Source organism: Macadamia integrifolia, unplaced genomic scaffold (genome assembly GCF_013358625.1).
Source record: "Macadamia integrifolia cultivar HAES 741 unplaced genomic scaffold, SCU_Mint_v3 scaffold491, whole genome shotgun sequence".
Lineage (NCBI taxonomy): Eukaryota > Viridiplantae > Streptophyta > Magnoliopsida > Proteales > Proteaceae > Macadamia > Macadamia integrifolia.
The window spans coordinates 1-16,663 of NW_024870465.1; the positions used below are offsets into that span (position 1 = coordinate 1).

The 16,663-nt window shown below is 38.7% G+C and overlaps 1 protein-coding gene across 1 annotated transcript; it reads right to left on the reverse strand.

Moving 5' to 3' along the window:
- Nucleotides 1-643: 643 nt before the first annotated feature.
- Nucleotides 644-1,561, reverse strand: LOC122068945. Its single transcript, XM_042632855.1, has 2 exons — nucleotides 1,312-1,561; nucleotides 644-1,197 (listed from the first exon to the last, which is right to left on the reverse strand). The coding sequence occupies exons 1-2, from the start codon at nucleotides 1,412-1,414 to the stop codon at nucleotides 659-661; spliced, it is 642 nt and encodes a 213-aa protein (XP_042488789.1). The 5' UTR covers nucleotides 1,415-1,561; the 3' UTR covers nucleotides 644-658.
- Between the last annotated feature and the right edge of the window lie 15,102 nt (nucleotides 1,562-16,663).

Sequence of the window (16,663 nt, forward strand, 5' to 3'; positions counted from 1 at the left end):
ATTGAACCTCTTTATTTATTTTTCCTTGTGATCAACCAATAGTTATTGGGAAAATATGGATAATTAATGACACAAAGAACTAAATATTTGTCTCTGACATATCACCTGACAGCATTACAAAAATCACCAATACAGATTTTCTAGCCTAAGCCTACATGAAGATATTATCCCAAGCCTATACATAACTTAAATCACAGCCAAAAGTAAAGCGAGACGATTTTAGACGCGTCTCAAATAGCCACCTAACTATTTAACAATAAAAAATTTAAAGTCCAACATGGCATGCATCAAACCAAATATTTTGGAGCCTTCCTTTGTTCATCTTATTAGCCAGAAATATGTCAGAAAAGAATTCCCTCAGATTATAAATCCATCACAGGAACTACATAAACCAAACATACCCAAAAAAAAAAAAAGAGACATTTAACAAGTCAAGTATATAATGCAATTGTAGCAGTAGCAGTAGCAGAACATACCAGAACTTAATTAGGAAAAAAAAAAAAGGTAGCAATAGCAGAAAGCAGCTCACAGAATTGGGAAAAATAAAGAATAATAATCCTTGATCAGCTATAAAAATTAAGATATTATAGCAGAACTGAAGCATTGGTGTTATCAATTTCCCTGTTAAAACTGATAACTGCCTACTTAAGAAAAAAATTCAAGGAAAGAACCGTAGGAAAGAAATTGAAGCAATGTCAGAAAAGGCACTCACAAAGAACAACACTTGTTTGCCCACTTCAGCAAGAGGTTTAACATCGGCTACCCTTGGCTCTAAACTTCTCCGCAACGGAGGCTTCTCCAAGGCCCCAAGTTCAGGAGGCAGTGAGAGCCTCTCCTCAGTCCTTGTCCCCTCTGGTTGATGCATTCCAACCTCCGCTCGATTAGGAAACCCCAAACTCTCCTCAACCCTACTGCTGCCCTCCGGATGAGGAATCAAGGAGAGAGTTTGGTCAGCCCTCAACACTGACATTGAAGAACTCATTACAGAAAACGCATGGGCATGGACCCTTCTCTGTAAAGCCAACTCACGCTCCATTAGCAACTCCCTTCTGACCTCCATCTCAAGAGCCCGCCTCTCTGCAGCAATTATTTCTTCTCTGATCCTCTGCTTCTCGAGTTCCCGCTGAATGGATGCTCTAACATTCATTGGATTCCTCACAAAATCGTCCTTCACCATGTCACCAGTTATATAACCCGCTTTCCCCAGAAGAAAAAAAAAATCAGAAAACAGTTTTTGTTTCTTCGCAGAGAAAATCAAAACTAAAACTCAGTTGAAACGAAAGAGAAAGGGGTCTATGAGTAAGAAAGTACCTCGCAATGCTTGTTCAGTGAAGTAGCCATCACTGGAACCAGAAGAAAAGTAGGTCGAAGCCCTGTCTTCGTCTCCTCCTCCTCCTCTGAGTTTGAATTCCATCACCGAATCTCAGCAGATCCTCCGAAAATCTGGTTTGGAACTTGAGGAGGAGTTGATTTTGAAAAGAGTGAAGAATTTCGAAAGCAGGAGTACGAGCGAGTCGAGTACTACACAGTACTAATAAGAGTAAGACGAGTAAAACCTAAAACCCGGCCAGAGTGATTCGATATTAGACGTACGGATAAGGTAGTCAATGGTTATAATTGGAATCTCCGTACAGTCCGCAAAGATTACGACAATCGTGAGTGGACAAACCTATCTAACGCTGGCCGTGTGGGGTTCTAAATACATAAGTTACAGAATTTTGATTACTTGGGGAAAGGAATATTGTCTATTCGTTGGATTTGAACTTCATGATCCAACGGTGGAAATGAGTGAGAATGGGCCTGGAGACTGGACCGTGGAGATCTTGACCTCATATTGATCATGACGTCATGTCATGGGGATGATGGACATGGATGATGAATCATAGGGTTCATATATGAGTGAGTGCGCGTACGCGGAGTCAAATTACACTCCGCGTACACTTCTATGATGCCATGTGTCCTATGAGAAAAGTACTGTTTTCCTTCTTCCATCGTCAGCCTGCCTTCAACCAGCACCGTTGACTCTTCTTTCCCCAAGACTCCATTTCAAACTTGAAATCCTTGTCGTTTTTTAAATTTTTGAAGGAATATCACTTCCCTCTCCTGAATTATGTTGAAATATCAATTTGATCACACAATTTTTTTAAAATATCATTCATCTCCTTCCAAATAAAAGGATTCTATCTAACTTCCCCAATAATTTGAATTAGTTGTTAAGTCATCTTGTTTGTTTTCATTATGCCCAAAATATCCTCCAAATATGAAATACCCAATATACTCTTAATGGAAAAAACCCATCTTCCCCCATACCATACTCTCTTGATTAGCTTCACTTCCCCTTCCCCTTTCCCTTTCCCTTTCCCTTTCTCGGCAATTTCTCACATTTTCTTGTCAAGTTTCCATTTGTGTGTGTGCTGCCATGGCCGCTCCACCCATAAAAATAAAATAAAAATAGTGAAAGAAAGGATCCCATTTCTCACATTTTCTTGTCAAGTTTCTATTTGTGTGTGTGCTGCCATGGCCGCTCCACCCATAAAAATAAAATAAAAATAGCGAAAGAAAGGAAAACCAAATGCTCCAATGGTGACACCAAAACATGCAACATGCATTTTCTTCTTCTTCTTCTTCTTCTTCTTCTTCTTCTTCTTCTTCTTCTTCTTCTTCTTCTTCTTCTTCTTCTTCTTCTTCTTCTTCTTCTGCGAAATTCTGATGGGACTATCAACCACCGTTTGGTTAATTTCTTCGAACCCAAAGTCCCCGCCAACAATACACCCTTCAAAGGCATCAAAACCTCCGACGTAACTGTTGACGCTAACCGAAACCTTTGGTTTCGCCTTTTCACACAACGGAAACCCCCTGTGTGGTGTTACCCTCCCATCATTGTGTTCTTCGACGGCGGAGGATTCTCTCTCCTCAACGTCGATGGCAAGGCCTACGACTTCATCTGCCGTCGATTCGCCCTTAAATTCCCCACCGTAGTCATCTCTGTTAACTATCGCCTCTTGCCTGAACATCGATCTCCGTCACATTAGGACGATGGCATCGACACTCTTAAATTTCATGACGAATCGCAACCAAAAAAGTTTAGTTTCCCGACAAAGGCCTATCTGTCCCGATACTTCCTCGCAGGGGACTCGACCGGGGTTTTTTTCATTAAGGGTATATTAGGTATTTCATGTTTAGGAGGGTATTTTGGGCATTATGAGAAAAAAACCAGTTGACTTAACAACCATTTCAAATGGTGGGGGAAGTTAGATAGAATCTTTTTATTTGGGAGGAAGTGAGTGATATTTTTGAAAAATTGTGGGGTTAAGTCGATATTTCGACATAGTTCATGGGAGGGGAGTGATATTTCCTCATTTTCTGTAGAAGATCATTATTATTGAAAAAAAAAAACAAACGCAAACAAAACAAATAATTGAAACAACCACTAACTAACCATCGATTAGATGCATCACTACCCTCAGCATTGTCATCAGCAAGGATCAACTAATCAAAACCATTAACGAAACTTGAATCGAGGTCTCGACAAGGCATCCCATGACAAATCCTCAGCAACATGGTTCGACAAAATGACCATACTATTTGAGGTCCCAATCTTCAAAGCTTGCTTCACCAAATAATCCACCACTGGGTTTGCCTCTTTGAAACAAAGTATAATCTTCCATTAATCGATTACAAATAAGATTTCACATGCTTCCACTTATGAAGAGCAAACCATGGAATGCTATTTGATTAAATTGATGAACTATAGCAACAGAATCCGACTCAATCCACAAAGTTGTAGCCCGAATCTCTTTGGCTCTCGTGACCCTGTTAGAATTTATATTTATTTTATTATAATTAAGTTTCAAAATGAGGTTTTTCTTTTCTATGTTTTATGACTTGTAATGGTGTGGGACCCTTAGGGTCAAGGTAGTGGAAAAGGGTCAATAACACCCTATGGGTGCCCTAAATTCCATTCATGGCCATTACCATGAGTGGAGAGGTGGGGCAAAGAGAATTGATTAGGATTAATTTCATTTATGAAATTAATTCTTAATTCATACCATAGGTTATTGTCAAATGGAGGTAAATGGTCAATGTCATTATGTGGGTGCCCTAAAGTCCATTCATGATCACTACCATGAGTGGGGAGATGAGCTAGGAAATGGTCAATAACACCCTATGAGAGCTCTAAATTTCATTCATGGTCATTATCATGAGTGGGAAGGTGGGCTAAGAAATTAATTGGAATTAATTCAATTTATTGAATTTATTCCCAATTCATGTCCATATGACATTATTCTCCAATTAACTTGTCATTAGTTGGAGGTTACTCTTGGGGAATCCAAGAGGGTGCAAGGATTGGTTTTGGGTCTATAAAAACCCAACCAAATACCTTACAGAGACATACATTCACACATTCACACTCCATCTATTTCTACTCTTTGCAACCATACAAGTCTTTCTCTTTCTCCTTTTTTCTCTAAGTCTTGTGTAAGGTTAGAGGGGGCTGCTGTGCTGTAGCTTTTTGCTCCTAGAAGGGACTCAAAGAATTGTCTCATCTTCTAGTGGAAGGTTGTTTTATCTTGGAGGTAGAGATGCAGAGCAACTCTTGGCAGTAGAGGGCATCAATTACCTTAAAGGTAGCACTACAAGTGTGACTCAACCTCAATTCTGATCGAAGCTTCTTCAGTTGTTGTGGTAGTGATTCAATATCCATTTGAAGTTTATCCCCGTCTCATTTCAGCTAAGGATCAATACTACAACATCATAGTAGTTTCTACTGCAAAAGTTTTGTATTACAATTTGTTATATTTTTGTAAGAAATTGTAGTACAATTACCCAACAAGTTTAAGGTAATTGATAGTTGTAAGATCCCATGGCTGATCTTGGAGATGCAAGCCTCAACAGAGGTAATGACTCCAACAACAATGATGGTCCATCAATCACTGTCATAGGTGATGCTTCGAACAACAATGTCATAGATGGAACTACCAACGGAGGAGATCCCTCAAACATCAATGTTGAAGGAACAACCAACAACCAAGGAGGCGGGGTTCATGTTAGCCACAATGGTAAGGGGGTTCTTCATTTACCCACCTTTGATTCAATTCCCACCAATGTTATCCCGTCGGTAACTGATCTTATCCCAGATTTGGGTAAGATGAGGATTGTCACTGAATTTGACAAAATTGAGTAGTTTGGAGGTCAAAACTTCAAACGGTGGAGGCAAATGATGTTGTTTGCATTATCCCAAATTGGGGTGGTATTTGCCTTAACTGAACCCATGCCAGAAAAAATCAATGATCCTATAAAGGAGGGCAAAAGGTTTGCTTGGATTCAAGCGGACTATCAATACAAAAATCGGATCTTGAATGCATTATCCAATGACTTATACCATGTGTATAGTTCATTGGAGTATGCATATTCGATTTGGAATGCTTTGGTAAATAAGTACTCTCTTGAAGATGCTGGCTCAAAGAAGTACTTGGTGGCTAACTTTCTAAATTTTACTATGAAAGATAATAGCACCATCTCAAACCAAATTGATCAATTTCAAATCTTGGTTGGAAAGCTAGCAAAGGAAAAAATGGTTCTACCAGAAGAATTTGTGACCGGTGCCTTAATTGAAAAGCTTCCATCTTCTTGGGATGCTTTCAAGTTGTCAATGAAACACAAGAAGACGGAGTTTACTTTGGACCAATTGGTTGTAAGGAAAAATAGATCTCTTAAAGAGATGATGAACTCTATGTTATTGAGTTCGAATGTACCACTTGATATGTGGGGGGAAGCCATGCTAACGGCATGTTGTCTGTCAAATAGAATCCCACATAACAAGATTGGTATGATTCCATTTGAGAAATGGTTTGGAAGAAAACCAAGTTTAAAACACTTACAGATTTGGGGCTGTTTGGCTAAGGTATTATTACAGGATACCAAAAAAAGAAAATTGGGGCAAAAAACATGTGATTGTGTGTTTTTGGGATATACTACAAATAGTACTGCATACCGGTTCATGGTGATTAAAGCCATGGATGATGTTATTGAAACAAATAGCATCATAGAATCAAAGGATGTTGTGTTCTTTGAAAACATATTTCCCTTTAAGTCCAACTTACCTACAAGTATGGATAGTCAATTGACTTATGGGGAAATGGAGTCAAATGAAAGGGTTACCAATCAAGAATTGGGTAATGATGATGGAAGTCAACTAAGAATGAGCAAGCAACTCAAAAGACCCAAATATTCGAATGATGAGTGGCTTGTCTATCTATCAGACAAAGATCCTCTTACTTATAAAGAGGCTATTACATCATCAGATGCCGTCTTTTGGAAGGAGGCAATCAAGAGTGAACTAGATTCGATCTTGGAGAATAATACTTGGGAATTGGTAACTTTACCAATTGGTTCCAAAACTTTGGAAACCAAGTGAATATTTCGAAAGAAACTAAAAAGTGATGGGTCACTTGATCGTTTCAAGGCTAGACTTATAGTCAAGGGGTTTAGGCAAAAGCCTAACATTGATTTCTTTGACACATTTGCCCCAGTCTCTAGAATTGCCACAGTAAGGGTTATGTTAGCATTGGCGTCAATACATAACCTGATCATCCATCAAATGGATATGAAAACGGTATTTCTAAATGGGGACTTAGAGGAGGAAATTTACATAAAGCAACTAGAAGGTTGTATTGTAAATGGACGAGGCAAAAATTTTGTAAGCTTCGGAAATCTTTATATGGATTGAAGCAGGCGCCAAAGCAATGACATGAAAAATTAGACAAAGTTCTAATTTCAAATGGTTTCGTTGTGAACGACGCTGAAAGGTGCTTATATAGCAGGTTTCATGGTGGTAAGGGCATATTCATACTACTATATTAGATGATATGCTGATAATGGGAACAAACTTGGAAATAGTGAATCAAGCTAAGAAACTTTTGAAGTCTAATTTTGACACAAAGGACTTAGGAGAGGTTGATATGATCCTTGGGATCAAGATCATCAAGCAAGAGAATAATATTTCACTATCCTAAGCCCATTATATAGAAAATATACTTAAAAAGTATGGGTACCATGAAGTTTCAGCGGTTAAAACACCTTTTGAAATGGGATGTCATTTGAAAAGAAACTTGGGTGAACCAGTAAATCAAAAAAGGTATGCTCAAATTATTGGTTCAATCACATATCTAATGAATTATACGCGTCCTGATATTGCCCTTGCGGTAGGAAAGTTGAGTCAACATACTCACAATCCAAGTAAGGAGCATTGGAGTGCAATTAATAGGTTGCTGAGATACGTAAAAGGCACCATAAACTATAGTTTGCACTATAGTGGTAAACCAGCGGTGTTGGAAGGGTACTGCGATGCAAATTGGATATCAAATACAAACAAGTCCTTAGCTACTAGTGGGTATGTATTTACACTAGCAGGAGGTGCCATCTCATGGAAGTCCACAAGGCAATCTTGTGGGACAAGCTCTACTATGGAAGCTGAGTTCATAGCCTTAGAAAAGGCGGGAACGGAAGTCGAATGGCTTAAAAACTTAATGGTGGATATTCCATTGTGACAAAAATCGGCACCATCGATATCACTACATTGTGATAATCAAGAAGCTATACATCTAGCCAAGAACTGGATATACAATGGTAAAAAGTGGCATATACGCCGAAGACACAATCTTGTGAGACAGTACATAGATGAAGGAATGATAGTTATCGATTATGTGAAGTCAGAAAGTAACCAAGCTGACATGTTCACAAAGTCTATGTCTGTCAAGAACTTGTATAGTGCATCTACAGGAATGGGGTTGATGTCTAATCCTTAGGTCATATGATAGACACCCCACCTATGTGAAAAGGCTTAATGCCTGAATTAGGTTCAAGGGATACAAACGAAGTCATGGGTGACCAGCTCAGTACTACTGCTTATTTAAGTATTCATTCAAAGATATAAATGATGATAGTAGTACCACCACAAGGATAAAGGTTGAGCGGTAAAGCTCTTAATTAGTCCAATCCCAGGAAATGTGGGGGTGTGTTAATTGTGGTGCACATCAGAGACTAACCTAAATGGATGTAGGGGGTGTGGCCACCGCCAATGAGAACTTATAGGAAAATTCTCTAAACATTCATAAGTCTAAGATAAGGGACATGGCCGGTTCAAAAGTCCAAAGTGATTATATGATGGGCAGCTCAAAAAGTCAACTTATAGGATGTGGTTGATGGATCGGTCAGCTACACTAATGAGTAAAGGTTCAAGGAGTTTGACTCTACCCGTACTCTGTAGCGCGACTCATTAGACCTAGTGTAGGTTCAAGTCTGAAAGACACCTACAACGATGCGTCCTATAGTGTCTAATACAGTCACAGCAAATGTGTCCTTCGTGTCATTTGAAACTTGTGGGGAATTGTTAGAATTTATATTTATTTTATTATAATTAAGTTTCAAAATAAGGTTTTTCTTTTATGTGTTTTATGACTTGTAATGGTGTGGGACCCTTAGGGCCAAAGTAGTGAAAAAGGGTCAATAATACCCTATGGGTGCCCTAAATTCCATTCATGACCATTACCATGAGTGGAGAGATGGGGCAAAGAGAATTGATTAGGATTAATTTCATTTATGAAATTAATTCTTAATTCATACCATAGGTTATTGTCAAATGGAGGTAAATGGTCAATGTCATTATGTGGGTGCCCTAAAGTCCATTCATGATCACTACCATGAGTGGGGAGATGGGCTAGGAAATGGTCAATAACACCCTATGAGAGCTCTAAATTTCATTCATGGTCATTATCATGAGTGGGAAGGTGGGCTAAGAAATTGATTGGGATTAATTCAATTTATTGAATTTATTCCCAATTCATGTCCATATGACATTATTCTCCAATTAACTTGCCATTAGTTGGAGGTTACTCTTGGGGAATCTAAGAGGGTGCAAGGGTTGGTTTTGGGTCTATATAAACCCAACCAAATACCTTGCAGAGACATTCATTCACACATTCACACTCCATCTATTTCTACTCTTTGCAACTATACAAGTCTTTCTCTTTCTCCTTTTTTCTCTAAGTCTTGTGTAAGGTTAGAGGGGGCTGCTGTGTTGTAGCTTTTTGCTCCTAGAAGGGACTCGAAGAATTGTCTCATCTTCTAATGGAAGGTTGTTTTATCTTGGAGGTAGAGATGCGGAGCAACTCTTGGCAGTATAGGGCATCAATTACCTTAAAGGCAGCACTACAAGTGTGACTCAACCTCAATTCTGATCGAAGCTTCTTCAGTTGTTGTGGTAGTGATTCAATATCCATTTGAAGTTTATCCCGGTCTCATTTCAGCTAAGGATCAATACTACAACATCATAGTAGTTTCTATTGCAAAAGTTTTGTATTGCAATTTGTTATATTTTTGTAAGAAATTGTAGTACAATTACCCAACAGACCCCTTCCAGTACTTCTTCAAATTCAGCTTCACAAAACAGTTGTGACTCAATCCACAAAGTTATAACCTGGATCCCTTTGGCCCTCGCGACCCCTTTTAGTGATGCTTCAAAAAAACAATTTTAGCACCTAAAAATATATTTAGAGCACTCACCACCTAACTCAGATAATTTCTCAAAACAGCACCTGCACCTGCATGGCAAGGAGTCCCCAAGGAACTCCCATCAGCAGTCAAGTTTAACCAATTCAACATCAGTTTACCCCAAGAAACCTCCAGTATTAGTTCCTTGTTAGGAACAATGGGAAGATTTAATTTCCTGCAGCATGTTTCATCCACCACCGTTTTAAAACCGCTTACATGTTAAGATTAAGAGATCCATCCTTAATCATCTGAAAAATCTGGGTAGTAAATCTACATTTTTCTTCAAACCTTCTGAAAATTTCTCTCCCACCAGAGAAAATATGAGATCATAATAAGACTCACTGTCCATGGACCTTAGGAGGAAATCATCCATTGATGATTGCCTTGCCACACTATCCCAAAGCATTCTACAAAACAACTCCAAACTCTACAAGAAAAGCAACACTACAGTATAATATGTTGTAAAGATTCACTTGCTTCTCTACACAAATTGCATTTTGAAGCAAGCGGGATACCTTTCTTCTTAACTAGGTCATATGTGGGAAGTTTTTCATATGCAAATCTCTAGCCAAACGTAGCATGAAGGCATTGCAGCTTTAGTATTTCTTTTTCAAATATCTTCCCAAGCAGATGAGGTGGAGAATTCTCCAGAAGTAGATGCTCTCCAAACACATCGATCCTCCATTAGAATCTGAGGCAGCTTGATGTCTTTTATGACCTGAAAAATACCATTTAAAACATTAGATTGAACAGTTGGTAAATCCCTCACTATTCCGAGATGAACTCTTCCATCTTCGCCTCCAGATTCTCAAGTAAAGCATCATCTAGGTGAGTTATATCAGCAATGGATTCAAGACCCCAACATCTATCCTTCAAGAAATTAATAGATCACCCACTCCCAACAATCCATCTCTCCTTTACATTGACATAACCCCACAATCACCTCACTCCTGACCAAATAGAGGAAGACATATAGCCTTCTAGATTTGACCGTCTCTGGAAATGATCTTGCCTTTAAAAAATTGAAAGCTGACGATGAATGATTCTTAATCTTCCACGCAATTTGCTTATAATGGTCTTATTCACAACTCTAAGTCTGCTTTCTAATACCCAACCCTCCTTCATCTTTTGTCATACATAGCTGCTCCCATTTCACTATTATAGTTTTCCTTGAATCAATTTCACCTGTCCATATGAAGTTTTTTTTCCACTCCTCCATGATAGAGATAAGGGATGAAGGCCACCAGTAAATGGAAAAGTTGTAGATTGGCATACGATAATGACAGAACTTGCTAATTCAACTCTACCTGCCTTGGACAACAACTTCTCTTTCCATCCCGCTAAGCGACTTTTCACCTTATCCATCACAGGAAGGAAGAAATTTTTTAATCCGTCCCTTAAAAATCTCAACCCCTAGGTACCTACTTGGAAATCTGCAAACAGTATGCCAAGCATCTCAGATATAGAACTTCTTCTTCCCATTGGGATCTTCCCCATAAATAGTTTACTCTTTTCCAGATTAAACCATTGTCCTGAAAATTCTTAGTATTGAGACAAGAAGAGAGGAATTTTCCTAATATATCTTATTGAAGCATTAGTAGAGATAAAGAATCATCTACAAATAATATATGACCTGGAACAAATACCCCACATGGCCCCTGTAAAGGCCATATTTTTTTCTCTCGTTTAACTTAGACCTCTACGAAGAACCTCTTCAGCAATAATGAAAATATGGGAGAAATGAGATTATCTTGTCTGAGGTTACACTCAACTCCAAAAAACACTAACCCGCCCACCATTTAGAATAATCGAACTTAGAAGGAATTGATGGAACCAAGATGGAGTCAAGTGATCCATTTTTTTAGGGAATCCAAATTTTCATAGGATCTGAAAAATGAAGCTCCAGACTATTGTGTCACACACCTTTTGAATGTCAATCTAAATTCCAAGACCACCTCCTCTGGTAGCAATGAACATCAGGTTAGCCATGTCAAAGGCCAGTCTTATATTGGATTGGATAACCTTACCTTTTTGAAATGTGCCTTGTTCTTCAAAAATTAGCCTCGAGAGAAAAAAACTAAGCCTCATTGCCATGAATTCTTTATAGTAATCCAAACATAATTCCCCAATTGTATAGGCTTGGAAATTTTCATCCCCATCCTCTTTCTTCAAGTATCTGATTGCATTTTATTCCTTCTCATCTTCGCAGAGAGATGAAAACTTTTGAGTTCCTGTCTCCCTCTTTCATCCATCTGATGCGGGATTTTTCAGCCTATAATTTCCCATAATTATCTAATGCCTCCATATATGTCGTTTTAGCTTCCACTTCTTTTTCAAATAATTGGTCCTCAAGGCCAGCAACCTCAATCTGATCCTGATTCTCTGTAAAATAATAATAATAATTAAAATAAAAAAAAAAAACATTTTTCAGTCTAACATTAAAGTTAGGGAAAGCTTCTTTTGCTCAGCTCTTTAGCATTGGCTTCAGCCATGTCAATTTAGTAGCAAGCAAAAATGGGCGACCCATGTATCCACCCCTGCCAAGAATTTGCAACAACAGAAAGAAAGCAATCGTGGTCCATCCAAACTTTATGGAATCCAAATGGATAATTACTAGGTCTAGGAATCATGTTAGAGGATATCATAGTTCGAGAATAATTGGAAACATCTCTCGGAAGGACATACTGAGAGTAGTCATGGAAAAAAGACAACCAAGAGTCATTACAAAAACTTCTATCTGGAGCAACACCTACATTACCCCTTTTTTTTTTGTTGTTGGACCGTGTAAATTTACATCCATGAGATGGGACAAGCATCATAGAGCAACCATCGATCATCGCACCATATTTAGCTGCTGACCCAAGACTAAATGCACCTGTCCCACATTTTTTATGAGATGTCAAAGTGGCAGGGGTACTAAGGATGGGGAACAGAGGCAGCTAGCTCCGCATAAAAGATATTCTCGCAGCTCTAAAATAACTTACATGCACAAATGAGATAAATATAAATTGTTTCTGCCACATAGATTGACAATCACTTGTTGGTCTAACAGCGAGGCTATGATAAGGGTTCCTACATATATCTTCCACAACACCCAAATATTGAGAACCTTGTCAATTCTTTGATTATGAATAATTTGCACATCAAACCCAAGCTTATTGAAGAATAATTTTGGGAAATCACTTGCATCCACCATCTGTTTTGTTATACACAAAAGATCTAGGTTCTTTTCTTTAACTAAAAATTTTAGGGCTGATCTAGCCACTATTCCTTCACACCTCTTATATTCCAAAAGAGGATCTTCATAAATTATCTTTTTGTAGAAGCAAACCAATCAGACCTACGAGTCTGATCCGCCATAATAGACTGCTTGCCTTTTCGATGCTTTTCGACTTCGTCTTTGTGCAAAACTTCATCAATCAGAACTATAGCCCCCTCATGCATATTGCATGGTGTAATAGATGTCAAAACCAAATCCCTCGAACTAGAGAGGAAATTATCACCCTTTCCCTATTCATGAGAACCTCGATTAGACCTCCTTCGATCAACATCAAAATTCCTAACCCCATTCATAACTCCCTTACACACCATCCACAACCATAGTCCCTGAACATGTATCACATTCAGAGGATGCTCCTCATAGTTATCATTGGCATCCACCTCTTCTGAACCGTAAACCCATATGTACTTGACCCATCCTCCCACCGTTGATCCAAACTCGCCCCATCTACATCAATGGGATCAGTTGATGAGTGAGTCAACGGCACCATGTGACCACCCTCCACTCCGTGTCTTTGGTCAAAGGAACAAAAATCTCCAATCTTCCTTCTTCATAGTTGCCATCTTGGTTCAAACTACGGGTGTCAGTCGGTTGGGCCGGTTCGATCTCGGTAGGGCTTAATCGGGCTTGAAGACTTTCAAAGGCTGCACCATGTCTGCCCATTTAACTAATCGGGCTTAGTTAGTGAGGGCATGGTACACTTTATATTCGGTCGGTCGGCCTCGGGCTATAATCGGGTTAGTAAAATCAAGCCTTAATCGGACTTTAGTCGGGCCTTAACCGGACAATGAACATGTTTAATGTTAAACGGGTTTTAACCGGTTTTCAAAACAGGCCCTCTTTAAAATGTGATTTTATATTCCAGCCCACCTAATTCTACTCATGCAAGCCCAAAAAAATGATAAGAATTGCAAGCCCAACCATTTCATTTTTTTTTTTTTTTTAGCTACTTCACTTTAACCAAACGAGAAATCAAATATTTGTAAAACCTTTTGGCAGTTTGACATATACTAACCGAGCTTTCTTTCTTTACATTTTATTCTTTAATTTGGGGGGTAAAATAGGCATTCTACACTCATTAAAGGGTCAGGCCAGGTCAGTGCACAATGGGCCGATCTCGGTCATGTTATTCGATCGGTCTTAGTCGGGTGCCCGACGGTCCAAGTAGCAAAACTGAGACCGACTATTTGTAAACAGGCCGGGCTCAAGCCTGACACGTTTAATAAACGGCCTGAGCCAGGCCGGTCTATAAACGATCGGTTTCGATCGGTTTAGTCGGGTCGGTCTTGGTTTTGACACCCCTAGTTCAAACTCTTATCAAATAGATATTCCCACCAAGTGGCTGATTGCCACATAACAAGTAAGAATTTCCCACTTGAGATCTGGGAATATTCCCCATCTTCTCGGAAAACTGTGACCGCCCCTCGCCGGCGTCACTTTAACTTGTTCGCCAGGCAGAACCACCATTAACATCAATGTATGAAGCACCAGGAATCCCGCCTTGCTGCTCATGTTCCTAGACAACTGCCCTCTTCTTGACTCTACACTGATCTATTACATGCCCTAACTTCTTACAAAAACCACAATATCCAATCGAGTCTTCGTACGTAATGCATTGTTTAAACCAGATAAGGCCATCAAATTTCGGCTGCTTATGTTCAACTTGAATTTCTTCCACTCGCGTACCTCCCATCTCAATTTCAACAAGAACACAGACATAGTTCCCCACATGCATTTGTTGTCCTATCAAAAGCCATTGACCGCCTTAGCCATAGATAATAAGATCTGTTCATGTTAATACTCCAGCGGCAATTCAGGGAACCAAATCCAAAGAAATTTCGTCGAGACATGCTTTTCATTGATATTGAAATCCGGCCACCATCTCTAGGATTGAATCAGCTGCCTCTCCACCTTGATCAGTCCACTCCTCCATATAGATGCCATATCACCATCAAGCTCAAACTAAAAGAGGATATATCCCTTTCCCATTGGTGTCAATGCTACTCTACCTTTCAGGTTCCAAGAATCATTTGCTTCCCTTCTTATAGCATCCATAGAAGTGAATCTAAAATCCATTCTTCCAATTAGGTCAAATCTAAATTGCAATAGCCTCTCCTCATAGGCTTCTGTGGGACAATAACCTTGGTAGATGAACTTGCATCAATGGGCTCAAGTAGCTCCTCCAAATCAGGCAAACCACTTACCACCGTTGCATATATTTGAATCTGAGAGGGGCCAGGTTGTTGCCCAATCTCCACTAATACAACTTGGATCCCAGAATCATCTTTACCTTCTTCCCCAGTAATGTAGGGGGCATCTTCCTTCTCCAATGGAAAATCCTCAATCTTGCCGCGATCAGGAGGGTGATCTCCACGATCATATTCCTCCCCCAAATTACCATCCACCGCCGCCTCCAAGCTACCCTCTCCTCCGGTCATACTTCCTTCCTTCCTCTCGCCTCTCAAGCCTCCTTTGATTATTTCCAAAACCCTTATCCTTTACTAACTAAAACCATTTAGTAAATGGTTTTATTTCAGTTTTGCCTACTAAACCTACATATTCAAACTGAACCATTTAATACCCTAATAGAAGGATGTTCTTGAGGGTAAGTGTAGCATTTCTAGTTTTCCACCATTAAAAAATAAATAAAAAATAAAATTAGCATTTCTAGTGACCAAACTTGGTGGGTAACTGGGTATCTTATTAATTCAGCCCATAATCATTGACATCACTATTTATTTCTTATGAAAATGGAAAATCTTGTTACAACCAAGGTTGGTTAAAAATTCATAACCTTTCTTTTTTCACTTTATACAACATGTTTTGTCCTCCAGATAAGTCATTTTTAAATTATTTTTAATCTTTACATTAAATAACTTTTATGAATAAAACAAGAGACAATCGAAAAGAGAAAGTTAAAACTTCTCATTTCACCATTTTAATAACAATAAAATGTACTTGAAAAGAGAAATTTTGTTTGTAGCTCTCCACCTATTGTCTATACAATTCAATATTTCCAAGTCCATATAGGAGTTTGATAGACCTAATAACCATGGAGGATACAATCTTCTTCTTGTTCATTTTGCAATGGTAAGCTATAAATCATTCTCTGTGAACTTGCCAATTTGCTGGGGTGGGGTTCCAAATTAACCAATCATGCTGCTTTCATGATCCGGGCCAACTCATGTGAAAAGGAATTTCATTCCCAGCGGCAACAATTCATCTTAGTTTCTTCACTATTTTAGCAGTAATATTCAAGGTAATCCATTAACTTTGGTCCTTTTGGTGAGTCCATTATCCCCTTCACACAAATTCCTAGCAAACTCATTAACTACCTACATCGCAAGGAACTACTTATCTACCCTATTGCATCTTTGTGCCCACATGGTTCATCATCCCTATAGTGCATGAGACAAAGGTATGCATTTCAATTAAGGTTGCATTCTATGGTTATGATTCTACCCTCTATGTTTTTTTTTTTTATTCCTTAAAAAATTGATTTTCCAGTAGGAATGTATTGAAAGAATTCTCATGCGTTAATATTTAAAACAAGATCATCCCCCTCTTTAGATGTCTATAATCTTCTCTCTAATCCGTCTTTTTGGCTCAAGCCTACGAATGAAGTGATTGTTCTTTTGACCAAACTAGCTTACAATGCTATTGTTAACAAAACTTTTATATCCATATATAATCTGGATGACAATGTCCTTTAACTCTTTACTTTAATCGACAAGTCTAAAGATTATTTTATTGCTGATATCAATGTTGATAAGGATATATATATAAGGCTGTGTTTGGTAGCCAAGAGAAGAAAAGAAATGAAATGAAAAA

What these genes read in the sequence shown, in the direction of transcription:
- LOC122068945 (XM_042632855.1), bottom strand. Translation starts at nt 1,414, where the DNA reads ATGGAATTCAAACTCAGAGGAGGAGGAGGAGACGAAGACAGGGCTTCG. An exon ending in CACTGAACAAGCATTGCGAG is followed by an intron (nt 1,198 to 1,311) that starts GTACTTTCTTAC and finishes TTCTGGGGAAAG; the next exon opens with CGGGTTATATAACTGGTGAC.